We start from the raw sequence: 17,967 nt of genomic DNA, 5'->3' as shown, positions 1-17,967 counted from the left end.
GGGTAGTAAAGGTGTTATCTATCTTTTTAAACAATAACAATTTTGGTGTTGACTATCCCTTTAAGTATTCTCACATCCTGTGACAGAAACAGTGCACACTCACAGATTAGTGATGCTGCCAGCTTTTTGACAATTTTATAATTTTCTTGAGGGTTCGCAGTTTTAAAGTTACAAAAATACATAAAAAAAGAAGTCAAGGAGGGGGCGGAGTTAACCGTTGAAAGAGTAGGACGCATCTGTTGAGAGAGTAGGATGCATCTCTGTAGAGCTCCGGCTACACAACTTACTAAAAGCTGATAAAACTAGCTAAATTGAAGAACATTTGGTATAAGAAGTATAATAATACTATCCAGACAGCAGAGATTCGACCTAAAGGCGAATGTAAAACTTTCTGAAGCGCTATATTAAGAGTGCATTACGGACGCAAACCATACACGTGGCCTCTGTTAATTACAACCTTGCTACGCAAACCCAACAGAATATTAAAGTGACCTAGACAAACTCCAGAGGGTCGGGGCTCTGCTCCGGAGTGAGAGGGAAAAAACGGCAACAGACAACCGCTTACCAGCACTGGAGATCGAGCACTAAGGCCTACTCACCGATCATTTCGGATTACGCAACCCCTGGAAAAGGGAACTCCAACTGCACACTCTCTGCAACTGACTGACCTCCGGAGGGCCAGGGCTCCGCTCTGGAGGCAGTATAAGACCAAAGCTGAGAAAATAGGTGGACCACGCAACATAGGCCTAGGCCTACCGAACGCACAACGAGGCATTCATCTTAAGTGGAGGGTAAGTGGCTTGTGAACACACCATACCACACCATCAGCCCATCTCTTACCACATAACAAGAAAACGACAGAGAGACAGTTGCCAGAGTGGGCTACTTGCCATCGGGCCTAGACTGACGCAACCCCATTTTTATGCTTTAAGAAAGATACCTATTGGGCCCAACTTAAATCTTAACCAAGCTGAAAACCATCCTACCAGAATCTTCCGCATCACACTTTTTCTCCTACATTTTCCACCTGTTTGCTACAGGTGGGTCATATCCCCAGCTCCTTTTCCCCACTTGGTTAAAAGGCGACAAATACCCCTGGAGAAAAGTGCCCCTTCAGCACCACTCTTAATAGTCATCAGTACTGTGTTGCTTAATCAAACCTTTGAAAAGGACAATACACAACAAAAAGGCACTCTAAAAATGTACTGAACTTTGACACAAAAAGCTAACGAGCAATCTTTCCAGCAAGGCAAATCAAACCTGCCTATCTTCCTTACCTGCTCTGGGACATAGCCCCAAGGCACTTGAGAATCCAAGTAGGAGTTTTACTGGGAAGAGAATTGATCTACTCATGCTCTTCAACTCCGTAACCCACCCAAATACTTAATATAATGCATATATTATATATCTACAATGGAAGGCAACCCTTGATCGTCTTCAAAATATGGTACTGATATAGTACTTAATCACAGTGGGATCACTCTGGAGGGCACCACCAACAAACTTCAGAATATAAGCAGCAAACTCCTCTATTTCAAAGCTAACGTGAAAAGCAGAACACAGACCATGAAAGATTGCTTAACTAAATCAAAGCAAAAGAAAAATAAAGGAGAAAGCCGAACCCCCTCAATAGCTAGTGAAGATTCACAAGAAACTCCAGCAGACATGTCAGCATCAGAATTATGTGCTAACTCTAACCAAGAGCTTCTGACTCAAATCAAGGCCCTCTTCCAGGAGTTTCGTTCAGCAATGCAGGAGCTTAAACAAGATTTAAAAGATATTGGAGGCAGAACTTCAGAAATGGAAGAGAAAGTTGATGACATAATAGAAGCCTCAACAACGTTACAAGCTAACATGGATGAACAACAATCACAAATACAAAGACTGCAATCATAACTAGAGGACTTAGAGAACCGATCCCGCAGATCCAACCTGCAAATTAGAAACCTACCTGAGTCCTACAAAGACCTCCAAACCACTATTACTGAAATCTTCCAACAGCTTGTACCCTCACTTGACTCACATATGCTTTTATTCAACAGAATACACAGAGCACTTTCCAAGCTACCTCCAGGAATGTCCACAATAGATGTGGTATTAAAGCTTCACTATCATTACATTAAAAAACAAATTTTACAAGAAGCACAGAAACTCCCACAAATAGAGTTTGAAGGCTCAGTGCTCCAAATCTTCGCTGACATCTCTCCGATCACACTGAAAAAAGAAGGGACTTAAAACCTGTTCTTAACGTTCTTATAGAAGCTAAACTACGCTACAGATGGGGTTTTCCATTCAGATTGTTATTCCAATTTTAAGAGAATACATACACATGTACCTCCATGCAAGAAGAACTCTCACTGCTCGCCAAAATGAAAATTCCCACTCAAGATCACGAGACGCTTCTTCCCCAAAGCAGTCCCAGAAAGGCAATGAACAGAACCTGGACCACAGTTCAGAATACAGGACAGTCTAAAAAAGATAAACAGAACTTGCTAAATAAGGGAGTTCAAAATGACAACCAGGATGCAGTCACTTAACCAATGAGCAGTGAGTACGAAACCACCCTCCAACTCAAGCTATCTTGTGTGGACTAAGATACTAATTTTAATTACCCTTTCTAAAAAATAACAAAACCACACCCTCTACTACTCTGAGAGTACAATGCTTGAACCCTTGACTTCTACTGACTGGAGAATCTAAGTATTTTTTCATTTTCTAATTTCACCTGCCCACTATGGTATTAAATTCCCTATTTAAAAAAGCATCCATTACATAGAAGTTTGTCCACACCCAGTCCCCCTGCCCTACCCCTATCCTCTCCTTTACTGATTCCTAATCCCCCCCCCTTCATCCCCAATATGATGTGGATGCACAGATCAAGGCCATGGCCTTTAGCTATTTAAATGGTTGCCGACCTACTGTATTATTATTTTGTTAAATCTAACTATGTTCTATTATCTGTTTTCTATATATGATAACATTTTCTTGTTGAAAGAATTTTTGTTAAATGTACACAATTGTGTTGAATTAACTACACAGATCTTATATTAAGAGAGTATCTCAAGGTTGATGTTTATTCAAGGGGAGTAGGTCTACACCAAAGTGGTAAGCAGCTTGATTCTTACTCGGCAAATACACCAAAACACTACCCTAATTAAGTAAAGGTACATAAAATCTTAACCCATAATGTCCGCGGCCTCCATTCACATACCAAACGTAAAAATGCGCTACTAGAATACAAAAGGTTGGGAGCTAACCTAATCATGCTTCAGGAAACGCACTTTAATAAAACTACCCAAAAATATTGGGACCGAGCATACACCACTCAATATCATGCCACCAGCACTAAAACACAATGTGGAGTATCTATACTCATACACTCCTCCCTTAACTTCCATTAAGTGGTGGTCACTATAGATCCAAAGAGCAGATATATCATCCTACAGGGGAAAATACAGGGCATGCCGATAATTATAGGGAATATATATGCGCCTAATGACTCTCAAAAAAATCCCACATATTAGATACAACATGGTCGGATCATGCAATAGTCTTGACTAATCTCACAGGAATATTTAATCCCAACAGAATCAAGTCTTGGACACTAAACCCCACCTTATTACGGATCCCATATTCCTTCAGAACCTTAAACATAAACCATTAGAATTTACAGCAGATAACCCTAACACTTTGTCCAGCCCACTCTTTGAATGGGGAGCACTTAAAGCATTTACGAGAGGAATAATAATAGGGGAAACAAACAAAGGAAAATCCACTGCACCAAACATGAACAACTGAGAACAGAAATAACACAACTATCCCAACTACATAAAACAAATCCATCCCCTCCCTTAAGTGAAGGTCTGAAAGCAAAAAAACAAAATGTATGCTTACCTGATAAATTTTATTTATTTCCAGATATGGAGGGTCCACAACGTCATTCAATTACTGGCCACCAGGAGGAGGCAAAGAGCACAAAAGCAAAGCTGTTAAGTATGACTCCCCTACCCATAATCTACAGTCATTCGACTGAAGGGAAATGGAAAAAGGAATAACACAAAGGTGTAGAGGTGCCTTAGGTTTTGACAAAAATAACTGTCTTAATAAAGCGTGGGGTTTTGGACTCTCCATATCCGGAAAGAAAGAAATTTATCAGGTAAGCATAAATTTTGTTTTCTTTCCTAAGATATGGCGAGTCCACAACGTCATTCAATTACTAGTGGGAACCAATACCCAAGCTAGAGGACACAGAATGAATAGGAAGGGAGAACAAGACAGGCAGACCTAAACAGAAGGCACCACCGCTTGAAGAACCCTTCTCCCAAAAGAGGCCTCAGCCGAGGCAAAAGTATCAAATTTAGAAAATTTAGAAAAAGTGTGCAAAGAGGACCAAGTTGCAGCCTTGCAAATCTGTTCCACAGAAGCTTCATTTTTTATAGAAGACGAGACAGCCCTTGTGGAATGAGCTGTAATTCTCTCAGGAGGCTCCTGACCAGCAGTCTCATAAGCAAAACGAATCATACTTCTCAACCAGAAAGAAAGAGAAGTCGCAGTAGGCTTTTGACCTTTATGCTTTCCCGAGAAACAACTAAAAAGGGCTGAAGACTGGCGAAAATCCTTAGTCGCCTTTAAATAGAATTTTAAAGCACGCACAACATCCAAGTTGTGCAACAGACGCTCCTTATGAGAAGAAGGATTGGGAAAGGGGGAAGGAACAACAGTTTCCTGATTAATATTTCTAATCAAAACTACTTTAGGAAGAAATTCCAACCTAGTACGAAGAACCATCTTATCCGCATGAAAGATAAAATAAGGCAAATCATACTGCAAAGCAGAGAGTTCCGAAACTTTCCGAGCCGAAGAGATTGAACATATGGTACAACCACCCGACGCTTATGTTACAGAATAGATAAAGCAGAAATCTGACCTTTCAGAGAACTGACTGACCACCCTTTCTCCAAACCTTCCTGGAGAAAAGACAAAATTCTAGTAATCCTGACTCTACTCCAAGAGTAGTCCTTAGATTCACACCAATAAAGGTATTTGCCATACCTTATGGTAAATTTTTCGAGTAACAGGCTTGCGAGCCTGAATCATGGTTTCAATGACAGACTCAGAAAAAACACACGTAGACAGAACTAAGCGTTCAATCTCCAAGCAGTCAGCTTCAGAGAAACAAGATTTGGATGGAGGAATGGACCCTGAGAGAGAAGATCCTTCCTCAGAGGTAACCTCCAAGGTGGCAGAAATGACATCATCACTAGGTCTGCATATCAGATCCTGCGAGGCCATGCAGGATCTATTAGAATAACTGACGTTCGCTCCTGTTTGATACGAGCAATGACTCATGGAAGGAGAGCAAACGGAGGAAACAGATAAGCTAGACAGAGTCTCTTGTCAACAGATCTAGATCTATCCTCTGAGACAGATCCGAATAGTCTCCGTTCCATTGCCTGAGCATGCACAACTGCAGAGCTCTCAAATTGAATAAAGCAAAGGGAATGATGTCTATGGAAGCGACCATCAGACCAATTTCCTCCATACATTGACCTACTGATGGCCGAACAGTAGACTGTAAAGAGAGGCAAGAGGAGAGAATTTTGGATTTTCTGACCTCCGTCAGAAAATTTTTCATAGCTAGGGAATCGATTATGGTCCTTAAGAAAACCACCCTTGTAGCTGGAACAAGGGAACTCTTTCCCAGATTCAATTTCACCAGTGGGGACGTAGAAAAGACAACAAGATCTCTGTATGAGAGCTTGCTTGTTGAAAAGATGGCGCCTGAACCAATATGTCGTTCAGGTAGGGCGCCACTGCAATTCCTCGAGACCTGATCACTGCCAAGAGAGCCCCTCGAACCTTTGAGAAAATTCTGGGAGCTGTGGCAATGCCAAACGGAAGAGCCATAAACTGAAAGTGATAGTCTAGAAAGGTGAATCTCAGGAATTTGTGATGATCCTTGTGGATGGGAACATGAAGATACACATTCTTCAGATCTATGGTTGTCATGAATTGACCCTCTTGGACTAAGGGAAGAATGGAACGAATGGTTTCCATTTTGAAGGACGGTACCCTGAGAAACTTGTTGAGGCACTTTAAGTCTAAAATGGGTCGAAAAGTTCCCTTTTTTTTTTGGGAACCACAAACAGATTTTAATAGAATTCTAGGCCCTGTTGCTTTACTGGAACTGGAACAATCACTCCCAGAGAAAAAAGATCCTGAACGCAGTTCAAGAATGCCTCTTTTTTTACCTGATCTGCAGATAATCTTGAGAGGTGAAATCTGCCCCTGGGAGGAAGAGATTTGAATTCTATCTTGTAACCCTGAGATACTATGCCCACAGCCCAACAGTCTAGGACATCTCGAAACCACGCCTGACAAAACAGGGAAAGTCTGTCCCCCACTTGATCCAATCCCGGACCGGGGGTCAACCCTTCATGCTGACTTAGAGTCAGCTGCAGGGTTTCTTAGATTTCTTCCCCTTGTTCCAAGACTCACTGGGTATCCAAAAAGACTCGGATTGCTCCTGCTTGGAAGCAGAAGAGGAAGACTTTTGACCTTTGAAGTTACGAAATGAACGAAAATGACTTTGACGTTCTTTAAGTCTATTCTTCTTGTCTTGTGATAGAAAAGACCCCTTTTCACCCGTAACATCAGAAATAATTTCAGCCAGGCCTGGTCCAAACAAGGTCTTACCCTTGTAAGGAAGCGCCAGAAGCTTGGATTTGGAGGTAACATCAGCAGACCAAGATTTTAACCACAAAGCCCTTGTGGGCTAAGATAGAGAAGCCAGACATCTTGGCTCACAGTCTAAAAACTTGCATGTTATCATCAGAATCAAAGGAATTAGCTAGATTAAGAGCCTTAATCCTTTCTTGGATTTCCTCCAACGGAGTCTCCTCTAAAATAGATTCAGACAAAGCATTGCACGAATAAGATGCTACACTAGCTACAGTGGCAATACAAACTGCAGGTTGCCATTGAAGACCCTGGTGAACATACATCTTTTTCAAATAAGACTCCAGCTTCTTATCCATGGGATCCTTAAAAGAACAGCTATCCTCTATAAAGATTGCAGTTCTCTTAGCCAAAGTAGAAATAGCCCCTTCTAATTTAGGCACCGTGCGCCATGAATCTTTAATGGAATCAGCAACAGGAAACATCTTTTTAAAGACTGAGGATGGGGAAAAAGGAATCCCTGGCTTCTCCCATTCATGTGCAATAATATCCGTCACATGGTCAGGAACAGGAAACATTTCCACAGAGGAAGGAACATCATAGTATTTATTAAGCTTACTAGATATTTTAGGGTTAACGACGACAGGAGAGTCAGAGTCATCCAGAGTAGCCAAAACCTGCTTTAACAAAACATGAAGGTGTTCAAGCTTAGACCTGAAGTTAACTTCTTCAACCTCAGAAAAAGGATTTACACTGTTAGAATCTGAGATTTCACCCTCAGAAGCTACCGAGGTAACGTCCTCCCCAGGGTTATGAGTGAGATCAACCTGCATAACAGCAGCTGAAACAGACACCTTACTATCTGATAAATGTTTAGTTTTCCTCTTACGCTTTCCCAATACAGGAAAAGCAGGTAATGCCGCAGATACTACAGAAGATATCTGTGCAGCAAAATCTGCGGGAAAATAAATTCCACCAGGAGGTTGAGAGGAACCGCAGGGCACTGCATGTGACGCCAATGAGGCTTGGGACGTTTGAGGAGAAAGCTGTGGCATTACCTGAACAGCATCATCCTGAGAGACTTTATTGAGCTCGGAGGACAACAATTTATCTTTATTTTGCAAAGCCTTATTTAAGCAAGCAGAACGGAATTGCATAGGCAAAGCAATTTGTTCCTCAAGACATAACAAGCATTTATCACAATCAGGGGATTCTTTCATATCCATATTGCTAATAAAAAATTTCTCCAACAAAAAAAGAAAACAATAAATTAAAAAGTACTGTCACTTTAAGAAGAACCTATATGTTAGAAAAATGCAACAAATAGTAGCCAACAATACAAAACTCAGACTACCTCTACACCCCAGATATACTGGGATGCCCTACCTGACCTCCAGAACCAAACAGTAAAGAGAACCGACACAGCACCCTCCTGTCTCATCCAGGATCTGTAAAGTCGGAAAAACAAAGATACCGCATCGCTTAGAGATTCAGAAAGCGGAAGAGCGGGTCACATGATCATCCGGCCAAAACAACTGCACAGCTAATTTTAAAGCGCACAAAAAAACCTGGCAACAGTTTAACATAGAGAGGCCTGATAGAAAACACGCCCACATCCGGTGTGCAGTAGTCTGTACGACATGTTCACTGACTGCTAAAGTGAGAAAAAAACATGACCGCCATGCTGCTGCAAACCCTCTAAGGAATATTTGAGAGTGATTGTAAACACAAAACATACCCCCAAATATAACAATAAGAAATAAAGTCTAAACTTTACATTATTGAAGCCCTCGTTAAGCCTTTAGTCTCCTAGTCACAATAGGCACCCTGCCTATAAATATCCTACCTATAGGATATAAAATGTCCCCAAATAAAAATTCCAGTTTAAATTTTCCTTGAAGTGCAAGTTTCCAAAACCTAGAAGACAAAAGCACTTACCTGCACTCCAACTGTCAGGCAGGATAATAGCTCACAAGGACACATACTCCTTACAGAGACCTGTAGAAAAAAAGAAAGAACAGAAGAACCAATTCTGGCCTTCTATAACTAGGGCAGCAAAAATGTTAGGAAACAAAGTAAGGACACATGCAGACACTGAAAAAAATATATATGCCCCTGCTTTGTATCCTGCACGCTAAGATGTAGCACATGACACAGTTTTCAAAAAACCAGCAACGTCACAAATCTGTAAATGTTTGCTAAGCTCCAAGGGGCAGTGTTCAGTATGAAGAGGCCGCGCTTCAGCACCTGGCACCTTTAAGGTGTTAAAATAGGATTATGGCTCTAAATGAGGGCTGCAGACACAGGAGGGAAAAGAATAGCATAGTGTGTAGTATCCAGTTTATTATAGTTGTGATCAACAGTTTAATGCTCCTTTGAAAAAAAAATATTATATGATAAAATGTAACTCTTTCACTTGGTCTGAAAAAAATATTATATGATAAAATGTAACTCTTTCACTTGGTCTGAAAAAAATATTATATGATAAAATGTAACTCACTTGGTCTGAAAAAAATATTATATGATAAAATTTAACTCTTTAACTTGGTCTCTTTAGTTGAAACATACAGAGGGAGGTTAAGGAATGTGCACATTTCTTAAACACCATGGGGGATATCTATCAAGCCGTCAACTTTGTTGCATTCGCCGGCACCAATACGCTCCCCTAACATCGTGGCCGTGTATCTCAATACGCTCTCCATATTTATAAAAAAAAGCCGGCAAAAAGACGCACACCAAGTACGGGGCGATGAGCATCGGACTGCTCTTAACTAGCAGTCATCGATCTTGCGTATATTTGGCTTTTTACCAACTTTATTTTTACCCTGTCACTAAACGCCGCCACTATACTAAAATATTTAACCCCTATTCCGCCGCTCCCCGACCCCGCCGCAACATAGTTATTAACCCCTATCCCGCTGTTCCCTAAATACATTTATTAACCCCTATCCCGCCGCTCTCCACATTGCCATAAAATAAATTAAGCTATTAACCCCTAAACCTAACAATCCGCTAACTTTAAATTAAAATTACCACATCCCTATCTTAAAATAAATTTAAACTTACCTGTAGAATTAAAATAAACTATTTTTAATCTATTAATTAACCTACCATAACTATTATCCTACAATTAAATTAAACTAGCAATTAAATAAACTAAATGACATATTAAAAAAACCTAACCCTACTAAAATTATTTAAATCTACTATTAAACCTTATTACAAATTACTAAATTACAAAAAAAATTAACGCTAAGTTACAAAAAATAAAAAACACTACATTTCGGAAAAAAACACATTATCAAAAATAAAAAAGAATTACACCTAATATAATAGCCCTATCAAAATAAAAAAGTTTAGTTAGTGGTAGTGATGTGGGAGGCCAGAGGTTTAGGGGTTAATATGTTTATTTAGTGGCGGCAGGGTTGGGGAGCGGCGGGATAGGGGTTAATACATTTATTTAGGTTGCGGCGGGGTGGGGGAGTGGCGGGATAGGGGTTAATAACTTTATTTATGTTACGGCGGGGTCGGGAGCGGCGGGATAGGGGTTAATAACTTTTATTTAGGTGGCAGCGATTTTGGGGCGGCAGATTAGGGGTGTTTAGATTCGGGGCTTATGTTAGGGTGTTAGGTGTAAACGTAACTTGTTTTCAACCATAGAAATCAATGGGATATCTGGCAGCATCGAACAAAAGCTTTCGGTGCTTTCAGACTCCCATTGATTCCAATGGCATCCGCGGCCTCCAGGGTGGCGGATTGAAAACCAGGTACGCTGGGCCGGAATAGCCGCGAGCGTACCTGTTAGAAATTTGATACTTTGAAAAAGTGTCAGTGCCGAATGTGTATCGGAACATCTGTAATGACGTAAGCATCGATCTGCGTCGGATTGAGACCGGCGGATCGTATGTTAAGTCACAAATTTCAACATTTGCCAGTCTGTAGGCTTTGATAATTAGGTCGGATCAAGCTCGCAACAATTGCGCTGCGGAATTCCGGTGTATTTGCGGTTGGCGGCTTGATACATATCCCCCTATGTGGCAGTGCTGTGTGTAGCAACATTATACAAACAACCTAAAAATGGAGGTTTAGCTGCAGCAAGCAGACCCGAGTGAGAGCAGGGAACACCCAAAGTTCTGCTTTCTCTTACTTAGGGTTCTCTTGAGGACTTCCCAAAATACCACTAGAGAAAAGCAAATCATTTAAGCATTGTATTAATTTCCATGTTTTAATTTCCAGGAGAGTTCCTATTACAGTTCATTAAAAAAATGACCAGCAGGCACTGGTGCTCAATCCCCATATTGTTTATATCAAAGGCATTGGCAAATATTCCAACAAGTAAAGCATGGGGAGTGGAAGGACTTCATCTTCTAAGGTTAGTGTGAAGATATAAGGTACTAATTTTATAGTATAGTTTTTGAAAAAGTAGTAAAAAAAAATGTGGTTGACCAAAACTCCCTAGTTTAAAGGGTCAGTCTAGTCAAATTAAACTTTTCATGAGTCAGATAGGGCATTCAATTTTAAACAACTTTCAAATCTACTTTTATCATCTAATTTGCTTTGTTCTTTTGGTATTCTCTGTTAAAACCTAAATCTAGGTAGACTCATATGCTAATTTCGAAGCCCTTGAAGGCCACCTCTTATCTCAGTGCATTTTGACAGTTTTTTTTACAGATAGTTTATGTGTGTTAAATAGATAAAATTGTGCTCACTCCCGTGGAGTTATTTATTAGTCAGCACTGATTGGATAAAATGCAAGTATGTCAAAAGAATCTTAGATAGAAGGTAATCACAGAGGTGAAAAGTGTATTAATATAAAGGCTGTGACACTGCAAGCGATGTGGCGCGAGGCGAAGCAGCTGCATCGCTTCTGAAGTTAAATTATTTCATCTCTGAGCGCTCAGCTACGCGACCTGACGCAACAGAGTGCTCAGAGATAAAAAGGCAGGACACACTGAGCGTGCACAGCTGCATCTACACACTGCGCACCGCTATGCTTGCAGTGTGTCACAGCCTTAAGAGTGTTGGTTATGCAAAACTGGGGAATGGGCAGAAAAGGGTTTATAAACAATAAACATTTTCAAGTAAACTGTTCCTTTAAGCCAGAAAGCAAGTTTTGTAACCTTGGTTTCAAAGTGCTGCAAATCAAAATGCTAGTTTAGGGGATTTGAAGGATTTCAAAAACCTAGGTCATGGTATTAGCTTTTTTGGTCTAATAGGGACTGAGTTTTATGCACAAAAGCAAGATGTATTTAAAGTGCTTTTAATCTTTGCGCTATATTTGGCCCTCATTCTTACCGTTTGAGAATCCTTGAAAAAATTATCAAAAGCTTTTCAAATGCAGTTTTAGTCTAACACCCTAGATTAAGGCCGTTCAAACGAGGCTTCCATCATCTCGCTTGCAATATTATGTGGTAGTACCATTAGCATCACTCCGTATTCAAATCCAATATTTTTCATTTTTGACATATGCCCTGCTGTTACACATATTTGTAATTTCCTGTTTTGCCCTATTATATTTTTTTTCCTCATCTCAATGACCATCTGTATTTTTCTCAAATATAGTCCAATGGTCTTGTTTGTAACTCTGTACTGTGAGTTCTTATTTACTCTAACAGCTTCCATTAAGTCATGTTTTCTAGATGTGCTTTACAATATCATCTCTACCTGTGGCAAAACACAATCTTACTACAATAAACTTTGCAATTAGCCCAAATATATCCAATCCTTGGTGTGCATCATTATATAGTTAACCCAATCAGATTGCAAGGGGCACAAATATTAATGTTCATCAAACATTAAGATTACGTTGGCAAAATAGTGTTGACTGACTTGTAGAATTATGAAGAGTATGTTAGCTATAAGTAACAGTTCACTTTTATCCTTTCAAGCAACTAAAATCTGTTTTTTAAAGAAGCTTTATTTGCTATCCATAAATTAACTAACAGAACAAGGAGACCCTGTTCTGTCCAAAATAACTTAAGCCAGTTTACATTTTTAGTGGAACAGAAAAATAAGAATCATATAATATCAAAGTGAGCACAAGTCAAACGGTATTAGTCAAATTCCAATAACAATATATAAACCTCACTAAGGTATTATACAATAAAATGAAAATAAATCATCCAGGCTCAAATTAAGTTGTACAACCATGATATCATCTCCTAAAAGTCCTATTTCTCTTCTCTTGACCCCATCTACTAATACTTGAAGAGATTAAAGACTTAAGGGACACTCAATCAAAATTAAACTTTCATTATTTAGAAAGAGCATGCCATTTTAAACAACTTTCCAATTTACTTCCATTAACTAAATGGCACAGTCTTTTTATTTTTAAACTTTTTGAGTCACCAGCTCCTACTGAGCATGTGCAAGAATAAGTGTGTATGCATTTCTGAATGGTTGATGGCTGTCACATGGTACGTGTATGCATTTGTGATTGGCTGATTGCTGTCACATGGTACAGGGGAAGTGGAAAAAGACATAACTTTTAAAATTGTCAGAAAAAAAAATACTACTCATTTGAAGTTCAGACTAAGTGATATTGCATTGTCTTGTTATCTTGCATTTGTTGATTATGCAAATCTACTGTGTTGACTGGTCCTTTAGTCCTCTTTATGCCTTAGTACTGCAAATTATTCTCATCTCTGCGTAAAGTGCCATTTTGTTGTGTTTTATATAATAGTACTCCTGTAGGTCTAGCAACTCAGAAACCCCAACACACCCACAAAGTTATACGAGGGACCGCTCTACATTTACTACAATTATTTGCTATTTAAAATGTTTGAGCTATAAGATAAAACTATGGTTTATTTTTTAATTTATGAGATTTGTTAGGAGGCCATATTAAAAGGTCATAATTGCATTGTATTCCTACTGCAGTTTTAATTTTTGATATGATAAGCATTCAAAAAGTATAAATTACGCCACCATCACCACATGTGGGCAATGCTTATATCTATAAAACCCAAATGTTTACTTTCATGACTCTGAGCATGTAATTTTAAGCAACATTCTAATTTACTCTTATTATAATTTTTTCTTCCTTCTATTGGTATCTTTCTTTGAAAAGCAGGAATGTAAGCTTAGGAGCCAGCCTGTTTTTGGTTCAGAACCCTGGGTAGCGCTTGCTGATTGGTGGCTAGATTTAGCACTACCCAGGTACTGAACCAAAGATTTTGGTTTCATATCCCTTTAAGTATTACCAATCCCTCTATTTTTTTAGCAAGCTTTTAGCAAGCTTTAACATTTTCATTATCAGCTTAATTTCACTAAATACATGTGCTTATGGCACAGGGGATACATTGTAGCTGCCATGGGTTTCAGTGCCTAGTACTAAAAGGAGGACATAAAAACCCAATTTTTTCTTTCATGATTCAAATAGAGCATAATAAAATTTGCTTAATTCTCTTTGTGTAGTTTGTTGAAACAGCAATGCATTACTGAGAGCTAGCTTAAGACATTGGGTGAGCCAATGACAAGAGGCATATATGTAAAGCCACCAATTAGCAGCTAGCACCCAGTAACTCACTGCTGCTCCTGAGCCTATCTAGGTATGCTTTTTGAAAAAGTATACCAAGAGAATGAAGAAACTTAGAAATAAATTGGAAAGTTGTTTAAAATTGCATGCTTTATCTGAATTCTCAACGCTTAATATTCATTGTACTGTCCCTTTTAATTGTCTGAGTCCGCATTCGGATAACATAAAGGGCAAAACTTCCTCTATTATTACACTGCAGTAGTTTCTGGAACTTGCTTTCTTGTTACCTCCACAATTAACTCTCCCTGTTTGTCTAAGCACTTAAAGGGACACTGAACCCAATTTTTTTTCTTTCATGATTCAGATAGAGCATGAAATTTTAAGCAACTTTCTAATTTACTCCTATTATCAAATTTTCTTCGTTCTCTTGCTATCTTTATTTGAAAAAGGAATCTAAGCTAAGGAGCCAGCAAATTTTTGGTTCAGACCATGGACATCACTTTTTTATTGGTGCTGTCCAATCAGCAAGGACAACCCAGGTTGTTCACTAAAAATGGGCCAGCATGTAAATTAACATTCTTGCTTTTCAAATAAACATACCAAGAGAATGAAGAAAATTTTGATAATAGGAGTAAATTAGAAAGTCGCTTAAAATTGCATGCTCTATCTGTATCACAAAAGAAAAAATTTGGGTTCAGTGTACCTTTAACATCTATAGTTTATGATAAATATATATACACAGACACATATATACTGTATATATAATATTATATTGTATTTTTATTTCTTTTTTTACAGAGAAGTAGTTCAGTGCACTATGGCTACACATCAAATTTTCATCCGAGGAGCTGCTCAGTGCTTCCTGCTTCAAGCTGCTATGAATTTAGTAGATGTTGTAAGTATCGTTGAGTTATGATTGCATTTAGTTTATCAAAATACTTTAAAAAATAAACAATATCATGTTTAGTATTTGCGGACACTGTCCAATTTCTGCATGTAATTATTGCACTAGCAACTGCCCTTTGCTTTTGTGTTACCTGTCAATTACCACAAACAAATGAATTTGGGGTGATTTTAACTCTTAAAACTGCTGCTTTTAGTATTGTTTTGCAAATTAAATTATATATTTTTTTTAGTACTGGCAATTCTTTACAATTTTTGTTTAGCGACCTATTTGTTCTGTAAAATACATTAAAGGATATGAAACCCAAAAAATTTCCTTTGTGATTCACACAGAGTCTACAATTTTAAAAACTTTACGTGGAAAATGTTTAAATATTATGTGTGGTGGCATTAAAGGGACATTAAACACTTTAATAAATTTTATGCACTCCCCTCTAATTACGGGTGACGCCATTTTTGAACCTAGGTCTCCCTTTAAGGTTTTACAGGCAATACTAAAAAAAAAAAAAGAGCTACCCATCTTGTTTCCTCCAGAGGTTACTGCACGGTTCCGCATGGCCATATCTATGGCGTTGGCACATTTACATCTTCCGGGAAGATCTTACCTGTGTTCTTTTAACCAGGGCCCGTCAGGCATGGGATCGTCTGTATCGGTTCAGCCCTCTGGGGAAGCGGTGTCCCCTGAGGCTTCAGTGGTACAGCCTTCGGAGCCGGGTTCGTTAGATGCCCCGGTGGAGGTGTGTCTTGCCTTCCAATTTAGACTAGCGCGCCTTCGTGTCCTGCTGAGGCATGTGTTGGCAGCGTTAGAGGATCCCAATTCGGACGAGTTGTTGGTTCCTCAGTCTTCTGCTCCAGACGGCAGACAGTGTTAGACGAATGGGGGGGAGGAAGATCATTCTCCTTGCCGTCTACCTTTTTTTGTGTGTATCTCATTCCCAGTTCTGAGCTTTTGGGGGAATCGGGTCCCTGACTGGCTGGTCCTGTTAGTGTGTCCATTCTTTCTGGGGGTTCACCTGCGTGTGCTGCCTTCCTTTATTTTGTTTCCGTTAGGATGTATTTTATTTCTTTTTGTAGACTCAAGACTGTCGTAGTTTTTCCCTTTGGAAAACTTTTTCTTCTCTGGGATTTGATACTGGCTATTTTGTGGTCGCGATAGCTGTACTTCCGCGGGGGGAAAAAAAGAGTTGAGACATGGTTTAGGTTTTAGAGCCTACATGTCTACTGTTTGTCTGTTTATTTAGTCTAGACCTGCTAGGGATTAGACCTTTCAGTAGCCTTGAACAGTTCTGTCACGCCCTGTATATCAGGCTGGTCCTGATTGGGTACTAGTTATATCTGTTCTTTGGGGCCCATATGAGACACGTTGTGCCTTTGACAACGGACTGGTCCTGTTTGGGTACTGAGTTTGCTTACTTCTTGTTAAGAAGTTGTTTTCTTGTTCTACAAGTTATGAAGGCCCTTCTATCCTAGTCCTAATTTAGTCATCCAGGTGGGGCGTCTGATGTTTGCTGTACTCGGTCCTGGTGTCCTGTCCCTGCATAGCTAGCAGGGTTAGCTGGGGTTACAGGTCCTGCTATGACAGAAAACTTGAGGTTTCCTGAGGTCCTTTGGTTCTCCCCTTCGATAGAGGAGGGGGTTCAGATGAGTCCATAGAGATTTTCTGTACCTGGTTTGGGGGAGGGTTACTTATCCTCTATTGTACTTCTTTCCGGATTGCATTGTCCTGTTTAGTCCAGATCTCTTTCGACAGGGCCTCTTCCTTATGGCCGAGGTTGGTCATGTACTTCAGTTTCCCCTTTCCTTGGGGTCAGTCTTCCTGTCGTCTGATGGAGGAAATCCGGTCCTCGGGGTCCGTTTTTTTTACGATATCCTTTTCTGACCCTATAATTTTTGGGATCTGGGGGATTGTATGTTGTCTCTTTTACATATGTACGGTTGCCCCTGCTTGGGCAATTCAGTTGATTTCCGTTGCCTGCTAGGAGTTTTAGGATGCTCGTTCATTTGTCAATTCCTTGAGCAGCAGGGGCCCCGGAGATTGATCCAGAGTGGATCTTTAGACACTGTCATATTCTCTCAAACAGAGATTACTTTCTAGTTTGGGTTCTGATCTCTTCTGGGTCCTGCCTTCATCTTATTTGGTGGGTGTGGATCCGAGAGGCACATTGGGGATGAGCTCAGTCTCTGGGATTCTTACATGGGAGATCAGTGTTTAAGACCCCGGGGGGGCATGGCTGTGATTGCATCAACTTTGGTGCAAGGTCATCTTCAGATGGAGTACTCTTGTGGTTGTTCCTTAAGGGTTATTTGCTTGATTCCGGTTCTAGGTTCCGGGTATCCGGTCTTTTAAACTAGTCCTGGTCTTCGACTGGGCATTTTGGTTACTTTGTTTCTCAGATCTCATAGACGTTGGATCTGGCTGGTTGAGTAGCAGGTTGGGTTTCCCGATCCTGGGAAAATCTCCTTGATCCTACTGGCGGCTTATTTTTCTTCCTTCCGGAGAAATGGGAATTCTTCTACTGAGCTGGCTGTAGTGGCCGGAGGGTTTCCTTAGCTGCCTAGCAAGCGAATTTGCAGTTTGAAGACCAGTTGCAGCTTTTTGCGCCTTCCATGTAGGCTAGCAAGTTGTTGGGTCTCTGTTTTCCTTTTATTGGGAGAATCTGATCTGCTGCATTGATCCTGTTGGCTACTCCGGAGGTCTTTTTCCTTCTCCGATTCTGGAGTTCAGTGGGGTTTGCCTTCCTGCTTTGCGAGCAGGACGTCATGAGTTTGTGTCCACCTAGAAGGTTGGATTTTCATGTTACATACCATTCTGATAGTTGTTAGTCGAGGGTCTCTCTTGGTTGAGGGTACCTTCCCCTCCTATTCTGAAGGGAAATGTGGATAGGTATTTTGGAACCCGAGTTAGTCTC

General features: G+C 40.0%; 1 protein-coding gene across 1 annotated transcript in view; it reads left to right on the top strand.

Moving 5' to 3' along the window:
* The window catches only part of TARBP1 (TAR (HIV-1) RNA binding protein 1), a 454,905-nt gene that overhangs the window by 31,990 nt on the left and 404,948 nt on the right, over nucleotides 1–17,967 (top strand). The window contains exons 7-8 of the mRNA XM_053711098.1: nucleotides 10,915–11,050; nucleotides 14,954–15,050. Of these exons, the coding sequence (XP_053567073.1) occupies nucleotides 10,915–11,050; nucleotides 14,954–15,050 (233 nt within the window). The remainder of the gene's footprint in view (nucleotides 1–10,914; nucleotides 11,051–14,953; nucleotides 15,051–17,967) is intronic.

The sequence above is a fragment of the Bombina bombina genome, chromosome 4 (genome assembly GCF_027579735.1).
Source record: "Bombina bombina isolate aBomBom1 chromosome 4, aBomBom1.pri, whole genome shotgun sequence".
Classification (NCBI taxonomy): Eukaryota; Metazoa; Chordata; class Amphibia; order Anura; family Bombinatoridae; genus Bombina; species Bombina bombina.
Note: the sequence above shows the minus strand (reverse complement) of the source record. Positions and strands in the feature narration are given on the sequence as shown.